The sequence below is a fragment of the Sciurus vulgaris genome, assembly GCF_902686455.1.
Source record: "Sciurus vulgaris genome assembly, chromosome: 1".
Classification (NCBI taxonomy): Eukaryota; Metazoa; Chordata; class Mammalia; order Rodentia; family Sciuridae; genus Sciurus; species Sciurus vulgaris.
Window position 1 is genome coordinate 32,750,944 of NC_136461.1, and position 13,290 is coordinate 32,764,233.

The window sequence follows — 13,290 nt, forward strand, 5'->3', positions numbered from 1 at the left end:
AAATTGTTTTCTTTCCAGGCTTCACCATTCTGTAGGGTCACACTACTAGGCATCATTAGCCTGTCCTGTCTTCCACCTTCACCAGACACTCCAGAAACTCCAGTACCCAACACAGCAACCCCCAGAAGGCCCTAGAGATGTGTCCCACAAGTTAATATGCAGCTCCTCCCTTCAGTTCTTCCCAGCCCCTCACTGATACATACTACCCTCGGAACCCCTTGCAAAAAAATAACCAGCTGGAGGACCTAAAACTTTTAAGATGAGCCCCTGTGCCCACTGTGAGAGCCAGGGTCCATGCCAAGGCTGCAGGCTCCCAATGGTCTCAAAGGTGTTACCTTACCCACCTACCCACCCAGGAGCCAGAGTGTTGCATAAATAATACAGCAAAATTAAAGGTAGGTGACAAAACAAGGACCATAATTATAATTATAAATTAGTAACAAAAATACAAACACCTCAGAAAATTAACAACAGAAATCCAAATTGTCAATAAACATAGGGAAATCCCACCACAATAAGCATCAAAAAATGCAAATTAAAATACCAATGAGATATTACTTTGAAATTTCCAGTCTTTAGATAAGTCAGGTAGCTAAAATGCAATGAAAACATGGACTTTCATAGATTGCTAGTGGAAATATAGGTTAATCTTTTTGACAGTGATTATCTTTATGTATGAAGAATATTAAACATGTGCATGTCCTTCAGCCCAATAATTCCACTTTTTAGATATTTTATGAAATAGATATCAGAAGCACAAAAAAATACAACACATAAATTTTCATTGTGTGATGATAGCAAAAGAGTGGAGTTAATAGAAAATGCTTATAAGATTGTGTCATATGATGGTATAGCCACATAATGGTGTACTCTGTGGCCATTGAAAATATTATTTTATAAGTGTAATGCAAATGCTAATAACACGATGTTAAGCAAATCAAAAAGCAGGAAACAGTTTGTGATCACACCACTAAAGTTGTAAATGGGTTTTCATCATGCAATAAGACATCAAGACCTATAATAGTGGGAGAGGGCCACTAGGTCGATGCTCACACACACACACACAACTCTATGACTTTAGTTGATAATAATGTATCAATATTGCTTCTTCAATTATAATAAACACACGCTAATATGAGATGTTAATAATACAGAAAACTGTGCTGGGGATGGTGGGAAGGGATATATGAGAATTTCACTTTCTGTGCATCTTTCTGTCAACATAAAGCTGCTCTAAAAATAATAATTTTTTAAAAGGTCAAATAAAAATACTAGACATAAAAAGCGTGATATCAGAATGAATGGTTTATTCTACTAACATATCAGCAAAAGAATATGGCAGAGAAAAGAACCAACAAACTCCAAGATAGGCCTACAGAAATCATCCAGTGAAACACTAAAAGGAAAAAGAGGTAGAAAATGAACATAACATTCAAGAGATGTAGGGCAATGTCAAACAGTCTTATATGCATGTAATTAGAGCCAGAGAAGAAAAAGAGAGAAAAAACAGGAAAAAATGTAGCTCCTTCCTACAATAAGTGTAGCATTTGCTAAGATACACCATATCCTGGGTAATAATGCAAATTCTAAAATAATTAAAATCATACATAGTAAGTTCTCTGGCCACAGAGAACCAAACTATAATTGAATAACAAAAAGGAAATTCTCCAAAGTATTAGACATTAAATGCCACACTTTTAAATAACCCTTGGATCAGAGATGAAATCTTAAGATAAATGAAAAATATATTTCACAGAAGGAAAGCAAAAGTACAACATATAAAGATCTGTGACTCATGGCTAAAGAAAGAATTAACCACTTATTTGGAAAAGGAGGTTAATAGTACTAATGACATCTATTAGAAAAAAAGAATATTCCTCAAATTATATAAGCTCCCATCAAAAAACTAAAAAAGAGCCAGGCTCAGTGGCACATGCCTGTAATTCCAGCAACTTGGCAGGCTGAGGCAAGAAGATTGTAAGTTCAAAGCCAGCCTCAGCAACTAAGCAAGGCCCTAAGCAACTTGGTGAGACCCTGTCTCAAAATAAAACATAAAAAAAGCTCGGAATGTAGCTCAGTAGTTGAGTGCCCCTGAGTTCAATCCCCAGTACCAAAACAAAAAACAAAAAACAAAACAAAACAAAACCAAAAAAACTAAAAGAATTAAAAATTCAAATAAACCCAAAAATAAACATAAAAAATAAAATAATAAAGACAAAAAGAAAGTTAAACTAAAAATAGAAAAAAGCAATAAAGAAAATCAATAAACTAAACACCAGATCTTTAAAAAGCACCATAAAGTTGATGACACTTTAGCCAAACTGATGCAAATTACTAATATCAGGAAAAAAAGGGGACATCACTACAAACCCCACAGATATTTAAATGATATATTAAAGAATCAAATAAATTACTTAAGAAACACAAAGTACCCACCAAAGATGAAATAGATAATCTGAAAAGTTCTTTAACCAATGGACAAAATTGTATTCCCTGGCTCCCCATTCCTATGTTGAAGACCTGATAATTCCAAGTGTATTTAGGGACGGGGTTTTGGAGATTAATTAGGTACAGACGAAATCAAGAGGACAGGGCCCTCGCAACAGAATTCATTCCTAAGGAAAGACCATGTGAGGACCTGACAAAAGGGCAGCCATCTGCAAGTTAGAAAAAGCTCTAACCAAGACACAAATCTATCAGTACCTCAGTCTTGGACTTCCCAGCTTCCAGACTGTGAGAAATAATTCTTATTGTTTAATCCAGTCTGTGGTATTTTATCATCGTATGGTGGCCTCAGCTAAGACACAAATCAAATCCACTAGTATATAAAAGGTAAATACCATAGCCAAGTGTGTTTTATTCTAGAATGCAAGACTGGTCCAATATTTGAAAATCAATATCATTCATCACATAATAGTCTAAGGAAGAAAATCTTCCTCTACTGTTATGATCATATCAATTGAATCAGAAAAAGCATTTAACAAAATTTGATGCCCATTCACAATTTAAACCAAACAAAATTCAGCAAACTGAGAATAGAGGGGTACTTCCTCATCTTGGTAAAGAACATCTACAAAAAACGTCCAGCTAATATTATATTATACCTAATGATAAAAGATTAAGTACTTTCCCCCTACCATCAAGGAAAAGTCAAGGGTGCTTGCTCTCACCACTTCTCTTTAAAACAGTACTAGATAGTCAGTCAGCCAGTGCAATAAAGCAAGAAAATAAAAGATTGAAAAGAAGAATTAAAACTGCCTTTATTTGCAAATGATATGATAGAAACACCTAAGGGTTCTAAACAAACAAAAAACCTCTGAGAATTAATTGATGGGTTTACCAATGTTACAGGATACAAAGCTAATACCTAAAGATCAGTCTTATGTCTACCTAACAGCAATAACAATTAGAAAACAAAATTCAATACTATCTCATTTAACTACTGAGGTAAAACTTAATGAGACATGATGAAAAAAATTAAATAAACCCAAGTAAATGAAGGGACATACCATACTGGTGAATGAGAAGATTCAGATGAAAGCCAGCTTTCAATTCTTCCTAAACTGATCTTTTTCATGCAATTCCCACCAAAACTGCAGCAGGACTTTTTATTGATGCAGATAAGCTGATTATAAAATTTATATAGAAAGGGAACTAAAATGACTGAAATAAATTTTAAAAAATAATAAAGATGAAAGAATCACACTGCTCAATTTTAAGACTGATTATACAGCTACAAAAATCAAGAAAATGTGATTGTAGATGACAGATACAAAGAGCAAGGGAACTGAACAGAGTTCAGAATTAGACCCACACAAGTAAAGCCATTGATATTTCTTGTTTTTGTGTTCTTTTTAGATATTCATGACAGTAGAGTATATTTTGACTTATTATACATACATGAAGTATAACTTCCCACTCTTGTGTTTGTACATGGTGTGGAGTTACACTGGTCGTGTATTCATATATGAACATGGGAAAGTTACATCAGATTCATTCTACTGTCTTTCCCTATTCCCATCCCAGCTAACTTCCCTTCATTCCCCTTTGGCCACTAGTAATTTATGAAAGCTCAAAAGCAACTCAGTGGAGGAAGGACAGTCTTTCAAGACACTGTTGAAACAACTGGATATCCATAGTTAAAAGAACCCCAATCTAATCCTCATACTTTATACAAAAAAACACTCAGATAATAAACTTAAACATGAAATTAAAAAACTTTTAAAGTAGTAGAAACTCTCCACACTACCTAGGTTTAGACAGATATCTTAGACATTTACACCAAAACATAATTCACAAAATTCAAAGTTGATAAACGGACTAGAGTTCACCAAAATTAAGATTTTAATCTGTGAAAGACCCTCTGAAGAGGATAAAAAGAAAGTTCAGAGGCAGAAAAAACATTTGCAAATCACATATCCAATAAAGAACTTGTATCCAGAATATATGTCACTCTTTAAACTCTACTACTTTAAAAAATAATAACCCAACTTATAACTAAGCAAATTTTTGAACAAACAAAAAAGGGGATATAAGGATAGAAAACAAGCACATGAAAAGATGTTCAATTAACATCACAAGCTTCTAACCAAATGCACTTTCAAGCCATGACAAGGTACTGCTGCATGATAACATCATTTAGCCTATCAGACTCGCTAATTTTTTTTTTTTTCAAAAAACCAACCACACCTAGTGTTAGGCGCCTGAATTCATGCATTACCGAAGATAATGTAAAATTATACAGTCTCTCTGGAAAAATGTTTGGTATTCTTTTTTAAACAGCTTTATTTACAATTAATTCACATACCAATAAAATCCACCCACCCGATGTGTACAATTAATTCAGCAGTTTGTACTCTATTCAGAGTTCCATAATCATCACCACAATCTAATTTTAGAATATTTTTATCACCCCCAAAAGAAACTACCATATCCACTAGCAATCATTCCTCATTTCCCCCAAATTATGGCCCAAACTAAGCAACTATTACTAATCTGCTTTCTGTCTCTACAGATTAGCCCATTTTGGATATTTTATATAAGTGAAATCACATAATATGTAGATTTTTGTGATTGAAGTTCTTTCACTGATTTCAGGGATCATTCGCACTGCAGCATACATCAGTACTTCATTTTTTATTGCAAGACAATATTCAATTATATGCATATACACATTTTATTTATCCATTTGGTTGATGGGCATCTGAGCTATTATGACAATGTTGCTATGATGATAGGTGTGTAAATCTTTGTGTAAAAGATGGTTTTGCTTCTCTTAGATATATATCTAGAAGTGAAATTGATGGATCATATCTAACTCTGTTTAATGTCTTGATGACCTATCAGACTCCAGAGAAAGTTCACTTCTTATCCCTGCAACTTTGAGCTTGCTGTGTTTAGGGCCTAGTGATCAACAGAGGAGTCCTTTCTAGGAAAGATGTCTATGATTCTGATAACTTAGAAGTTGAGACTGCTTCCTGGCCATTGCTAATAAACCCACAGGTGGAGGAAAGGTGAGTGTACTGACTGGAGGGATTGGTTTCTATTACAAGGGGGCAATTGGTTTGCAAGGGGGGCAAGAGGGACTATGTATCTTGTACTCCCTTGATCAACAGAAATTCTCAATGAAAGTGTAGTCACCAAACAAAGAGAGGGACTCCAAGTACTCAGATCCTACAAGAATGTAGGCCTGGGAGACCTCACCAAGTAAAGAGCCCAAACCAGCTGTGGTGTTGGTCAAGGATCATATGAACACTGGATGGATGATAGAAAAATGAAAGCCTTGACTACCAACTTAGGTCTTAAGTTGAGCTACAGAAGTACAGATGAAAGAAGCTATGCTTTCTTATATTATTCTCCCCTCATCCTTTCCTGTCCCCTGTTACCTTATGTGAAGAACATTGTTAGTGGCTCACATTTTAGGTTGTTGGTTAGAATGGGACCATATTGGCATTATCCCAATATGGTATAGTAGCCAAGGGAAAGCATGTCTCTCTTGTGTTGGTGAGAGGAACTCTTCATCCACACAAAGGGCAAGAGTAGATGTGCAGAGTGTAGGCCAAGCTGGTCTCCTGTCAGCAAAGTTTCTCTGTGCTCTCTCGGTGGCGATGATGGTGAAAACCAAGGCTGCTGGAGGCACCCTCACATACTCCAGACTCAGGGAAATGGAAGCGATTCTCATCACTTTCATGAAACAGAGGAGGATGGGCCTGAATGACTATTCAGAAGATTGCCAATAACTCCTATGCAGGCAAACACCCTGAACTTCAGTCCATTCTGAAAATCTCCCAGCCTCAGGAGCCTGAGTTTAGGAATGCCAGCCCTTCTCCACCAAGTCCTTCTCAGCAAGTCCTTGGCCCAACATCCAATCCTCATGATAAGACATCTGATTTTCACTTCTTGAAAGTAATTGGGAAAGGCAGTTTTGGAAAGGTTCTTCTAGCAAATCACAAGGCTGAAGAAGCATTTTATGCAAAGTCTTGCAGAAGAAAGCAATCCTGAAAAAGAAGGAGAAGCATATTATGTTGGAGCGGAATGTTCTACTGAAGAATATGAAACACCCTTCCCTGGTGGGCCTTCACTTCTCTTTCCAGACTGCCAACAAACTGTACCTTGGCCTAGACCACGTTAATGGAGGAGAGCTGTTCTACTATCTCCAGAGGGAGCACTGCTTCCTAGAACCACGGACTCGCTTCTTTGCTGCTGAAATAGCAAAGTCTTAGGTTATTTGCACTCTCTGAACATCGTTTATAGAGACTTAAAACCAGAGAACATTTTGCTAGATTCATAGGGACACATTGTCCTTACCGACTTTGGATTTTGCAAGGAAAACATTGAACACAATGGCACGACATCCACCTTCTGTGGCTCACCTGAGTATCTTGTACCCGAGGTACTTCATAAGCAGCCTTATGACAATACATAAAATTATGCATTGTATAAAGAACAGGACAGTGGATTGATGGTGCCTGGGGGCTGTTTTATATGAGATGCTGTATGGCCTGCCTCCTTTTTATAGCCAAAGCACAGTCGAGATGTATGATAACATTCTGAATAAGCCCCTCCAGCTAAAACCAAATATTACCAATTCTGCAAGACACCTCCTGGAGGACCTCTGCAGAAGGACAGGGCTAAGAGGCTTGATACCAAGGATGATTTTAAGGAGAGTAAGAATCATGTCTTCTCCCTGATTAACTGGGATCTCATTAATAAGAGATCATGCCCCCTTTTAACCCAGATATGAGTGGGCCCAGCCACCTGTGGCATTTCGAGCCCGAATTTACTGAAGAGCCTGTCCCCAACTCCATTGGCAGGTCCCCTGACAGTATCCTCATCACAGCCAGTGTCAAGGAAGCTGTGGAGGCTTTCCTGGGCTTCTCATGTGCACCTCCCGAGGACTCTTTCCTCTGAACAGTCTTAGGCATGGTTTTGAAGGATTTCATGTGTTTTAAGTGTTTTAGTCAGCCCTTTGGCTGAGCTGCCAGCTGACAGGACATCTTAAAAGAGAGAATTTGCACATCTCTGGAAGCTTGGTGATTCTGCTGCACACTGCTTGCTGGAAGCTTTTCAAGGAGCACACCCTCCTCTCAGTGAGCTGGTGAGGTTTTCATTTTTATTCTTCCTTCCAACGTGGTGCTATTCTGAAATGAGCATTTTAGTGCCACCCTAGACAGATGCAAGGATCACGTTAGGAGGAAGATGCTGATCTAAGAAGGATCTGCTGTGGGTCTGTCTGGGCTGTGATAATGAATATTCTGAAATGCAACTTTTCTGCTGAGATTGTGTTAGCTCCAAAGCTTTTCCTATCTCAGAGTGTTTCAGTTCTTTATTTTTCCTTGTGGGTATACTATGTGAACAATGGTATGAGTATGGTGTGCCTGATCACAGATTGATTTTTTATAAGCATCAGTGGGACGCTTCAGGCACTACAGAGTGAGGCATTGTTTGTTTCTTCCCTATTTAGAAGATAAATTTATGTGTAGGCTGTTTTTTTATAAGATATTGTTCATAACTAAAATTTATCAAAACAGTCTTGCAATGACTTGTAGCCGATGCTTAAAAGAAATCATTGCTGCTAATTTCTTGAAATGGCTTTTATGGATCAATTCCCCAGTTGTTGAAGCCATTGGTGTTTTCATTGCTTAAAATGTCACCTGTAAAATGGGCATTATTTATGTGGTTTTTTTTTTTTTTTTTTTTGGCACTCCTGATAATTGTATGTATTGCATAAAGAAGGCGTAGACATTGGGTTATAACACTAGTATATTTAAACTTACAGGCTTATTTGTAATGTAAACCATGATTTTAATGTGCTGTAATTAACATGATTATAATATGTATAATCCCTCCTTCCTACCACACAACCTTTTTTGTGTGCAATGAACCAATTTTGGTTTGCAATAAACCTTGAAAAATATTTACAAAAAATAAAATAAAAGAGTGGATGTGTAAGGACTAAAGGAGAGAGCTACACTATACTCTTTCATCTGGTCTCATCCTTCTCTATCCTGCTCTGTGCACTTGGAACCTACACAGAATACAGCAATGAACTCTCTTGCTCTCTCACTTACAAATTGAATTGAGCCAATGAGAGACAGAGACTTGAAAAGCATGAGGAAAGTGATGTTGGCTTCTTACCCTGCAGGTCTCCTCTACTGAAGGCCACAGTTCTTTCCAGGTAACTCTGTGAAAGCACTTTCTCCACCCACCTCTCTCTTTCCCCTTCTCCTCCCAATAACCACCTCTTTCTCTTATTCCCTCAGGTCCAGGAGTAGGTATGATCCTCTTCAGGTACCAGCCTTTAGGTATCATACTGTTTCTTGGTTCTTTTCTTAAATCCAGTCCATACTTTTGTATAAAATTTCTCTTTATTAAATATAACTCTTATTATCCAAATTAAGTGTTGTTTTCTGTCAGCATTCTGACCATTACAAATCTGAGCTTTCTGTTAAACATTCTGGTAAAGATGTTGGGCATTCAATTAGATATGTCTACATCTGTATATACCCACACCCATTTGTAGGTAGATATTGCTCCAGGAGAGATATCTAGGCTGAAGATGAAGTTGGATAGTAAAAAGCATACAGATGGATTTCAAAATGGCAGACTGGAGGGTGACTGCATCTCCTGTCACTCCAGAACTCAGGATTCAAGAAAGGGAGGTATAGAAAGACTCCAACCAACTCAGAGACGCTGGGTGAGTCGCTCCCACTGGACGAAGCTCGGCCCAGGCGGCAGGCTGGGACAGTGGGCAGATTCTCGGAGCAGGGCAGGGCGATGAGAGGCTTTCCCGAGCAGCCCTGCTCCATCCAGCGGCAGGACCTGTCCGCAGCCAGCTTCTCAGAGCAGACCCACCCAGTGAGAGGCTTTCCGAGCACACCCAGTTCCCAACCCCGCACCCAGCAGCAGGCCAGGGGCAGCTTTCTTCAGAAGCACTGCATTATCAAGTTCCTGCAAGACTTAAGGTTACTGAAGGCTAGGAGGTGATATACTGGAAATCTACAGGGACACTATAAGCCAAAAGCATACAGATGTTTTTTATAGCTATGGACCTAGGTAAAAACAACAAGGGAATAAATGAACAAAGAAAAAAAGAGGGACAAGGACTAAACCTGGCCACCTAAAAATTAAGAGGTCATGGAGAAAAGAAAACAAAACAAGAGACTGAGAAGAACGGGCTGCAGAGTACAATGTGGAGCCTTGGAAGAAAGTGAACAAGTGCTTCAAGTAGGAAAGAAAGGGCAGACATGCAAAGCACTGCTGATGGCCAGATATGGGCAAGGATTGAGAAGTGGCCACCACAGTTAGCAACAGAAAGGACATTGGCTACTTTTACATGAGGTAGTAGTGAAGGAGGTGTTGGTGGCACGATGGATGCCTGACTGGTGTTCAAGGGAGAATCTCAGGTCAGGAATAGGAGACAGAAGTATGGACAACTCTAGATTTTCTCCTAAGGGAATAAAAATGGGTGCTAGTTCACCAGGAAAATGGGGACAAAGGTAGGGTATTTTTCTTTCATATCATGTTAGTACTTTCTTCCCTTTTCTTTCCTGCCAACTCCACCTAACTGCATCGCCCTCTGTTCTTTCACCTCAATAGAAATAAAGTGGGATATTGCAAATAAGGGTACCAAAAGCCCAGCTTAGATTTTTCCCACAATGCTCAGTGTCAGACAAGAGATGCTTTATATGTGGTAGAAGTCAGTCATCCAATAAGGTCACAGAGAAGAGGGCATGATGTCATCTTGGAGTCATCATGTCATCTTGGAGTCACACCTATGTCATGAAGTTTCATTTTCTCCTTTTGATTTTCCTAAAAGTTTTATTCACTAGAAAGTTTAAAAAAATTAGTTTGGAGCGTTAGGTTCACTGCCACATGTGTTGTGTATTTTTCCAAGAATGTTGTCTAAATCATAGTGAGACCTAAAAGTGCATAGTAATTAGTTTCTGTGAATGCAAATTCTGACTCCACAGTGTAGGAGAAGCAAAATTCTGCATTCCTTAACAACTCCTAGATGATGCTGGTGATGCTAACCCAAGACTTCTCCTTGAATAGCAGAGGTCTAAATCATGTAGAGAAGCATTGCTTGCATTTTAGTATTTATTCTGCATTTTAGTATCCACACTCTTGTGTCATCCCCTCCTGTGGAGAGCAGTGACTTGGATCAGGGTCTCTGATCCAAACACCAGGGTCTCCCTGCAGTAGGAGGCTGCACTTGCACTGGGAACTTCCTGTGTAAAGATACAGGTCAAGATTGCCCAGTTGCTATGGTAACGCCCTGCTTGAGGAGGTTCTGTGCTAGGCATGGAGCTATCAGTCTTGATATGAAAAGAATAGCCCACGAGTGATGGAAGTCTCTTTCAAGACTAGGCTCCAACTGGGCAGGCTTCCACACTGCTCACAACCACTCTCTTGCTCTCTTGCTTGTTCATTCTGATGAAACCAGCTGCCAGTTGGTGAGTTACTCTATGGAGAGGTCCGCATAACTGCATCGCCCTCTGTTCTTTCACCTCAATAGAAATAAAGTGGGATATTGCAAATAAGGGTACCAAAAGCCCAGCTTAGATTTTAGAATTTAGAATTTAGAACTGCTGGATCCTCTGCACAATGAGTAATGAAATAAGCCTCAATCCAACGGCCTTTCAGGAACTGAATCCTGGCAACAACCATCTTGTGACCTTGGAAGCAGATCCTTCTCCAGATGAGCTTTGGAAAATCTACAGCCCTGGCTGCTACCTTGATGGCAGTCTTGTCAGACTTCCTAATCCAGAAAACCTAGCTCAACTTCACTGAGATTCTTGACCTCTGGAGACTGCAAAAGAATAAATGTTTGCAATTTTATCCACTAAATTTTGGGGCAATTAATTACATGACATCAGGTTATTGACATAGAGGGACGGCAAAGAGTCAAGAACCTTGATCTTGATTGTGGTGATGGTTTCACAGATATCTGCATGCATTAGGATTCATCAGACTATATAATTGGGTACTCGTAAATTGTAAACTCTATAGTTCATTTTTGTCAATGTACTTAAATGAAGTTGAAAGTGCATTATGAAGTCTGGGGAAGAGGATATGTTCACCCATTTACTAGGAGATTGTCTCCTCTCTACAAATATCACTTCCCACAAAAAGAGCTCCTCTCTTTAATGACACAAGGGTTTATGCACCTTAAGTTCATACTGTCCTAATAGTACTAAATGCAAATGACCTGTATTATATCCCTGAACTCCATTTCCTATGATAGTGATTGATTTATCTTAAGTTGTTCTTTCTTCAGAACTTGTCATACTTCTGATCTATAGTCAGGTTACTGATCTGGGCATCTGGGAAGCACCTTATACCCTTCAGTTTGAACTTAATTAGAGCACTCATATGTTGCTGCTAATTCTTTGCCTGATAGTGTAAGCTTATGAATCACTATGGGACCTGCCTTTATGGAGTCTATGCTCTGGTGTCCTCATGTTTGAGAGGCACCCACTGCTATAACCTTCACAAACATAATTTCACTTAATCTTTCCCATTAATGTATCATGTGTGCCCACTGGATGTCAGAAGGGATTTGGATGAAGAAGATATGTAGGCTGTTATCTTTGGCCTGGTTCTTGGTGTTCATGCTTCTGAGACTTCATTCTGACCCTTGGTCATGGCCTAATACTTTGAGGAAAGCCCTCTTCACATCTTTGTTCCGGAGGCTGTAGATGATGGGGTTCAGGAATGCAGAAATGACATTGTAGAATAGAGCCAGCTTCTTATCCTCTTCTGGGGAGGACTCAGATCCAGGTCTCATATACATAACCATACATGGGATAGAGAACATGGTAACCACAGTGATGTGAGAAGCACAGGTGGAGATGGCCTTGAGCCGCCCTTGGGTTGAGCGGATCCTCAGGATGGCAGCAAAGATATTGATGTAGACAATGATGATGAGGGAGAGTGGGACCAAAAGAAGGATGAAGCCCAGGATGAAGTCCACCTTGTCATTGAGAGAGGTGTCTGCACAGGCCAACTTCAAAACAGCAGGTACTTCACAGAAGAAGTGGTTGATCTCATTGGGGCCACAATAGGGAAGAATCATAGCAGAGACAGTGTATATCAGGGCACAACTGATACCCCAGAATCCACAGAAGGCCACCAATGCCCCACACACTGAAGGGCTCATGATGACTTTATACCTAAGAGGGTGGCAAATGGCCACATACCTGTCATAAGCCATGATGGCAAAAAGCCAAGACTCAGTGATTCCCAGCATCAGGAAGATGTACATCTGGGCCACACATCCAATGTAAGAGATGGTCTTCTTCTCACAAACAAGATGCACCAGCATCTGGGGCACTGTGGAGGTGACATAGCCCATGTCCAAAATAGATAACACACTGAGGAAAAAGTACATGGGTGTGTGGAGGCGGGAATCTTTGTGTATCAAAGTGATAATGAGCCCATTGCCCAGGAGGGTGATGAGGTAGAAGAAGAGAAAGACACCAAATAGAATAGCATTTATATTTGTATCACTAGAGAATCCTAGAAGAATGAACTCAGTAAGAGAGCTGTGGTTTCTCCAGAGGAAGTCCTGCATCCTTCTGCCATAGAGAAAGAAACAGAGCTATTGTCATGAAGGTGGAATCTCCAGACCCTAACCCTGCTGCTCTTTATATAATAGGAGTGCCAAACCCAAGTATCAAAATAAATACATGGTAGGACACTCACAAAGCCAGGGACCAAATTTTTTAAAAGAATTTCCATTTGATCAAAAATGGCATGTTAATATTTTCCTAAATAATCCCAGTCTAT

At 39.2% G+C, this 13,290-nt stretch overlaps 1 protein-coding gene and 1 pseudogene across 2 annotated transcripts; one reads left to right on the top strand and one right to left on the bottom strand.

Moving 5' to 3' along the window:
* Window positions 1-6,107: 6,107 nt before the first annotated feature.
* LOC306658985 (serine/threonine-protein kinase Sgk1-like) lies at window positions 6,108-7,439 on the top strand (annotated as a pseudogene). The gene has a single exon. The product of its transcript is annotated as a serine/threonine-protein kinase Sgk1-like (transcript).
* A 4,688-nt stretch (window positions 7,440-12,127) lies between these two features.
* Window positions 12,128-13,075, bottom strand: LOC306658881 (olfactory receptor 2A12-like; the record flags this gene model as incomplete). Its single annotated transcript, XM_079136192.1, has 1 exon — window positions 12,128-13,075. One exon carries the CDS (start codon window positions 13,073-13,075, stop codon window positions 12,128-12,130), a length of 948 nt encoding a protein of 315 aa, XP_078992318.1.
* Between the last annotated feature and the right edge of the window lie 215 nt (window positions 13,076-13,290).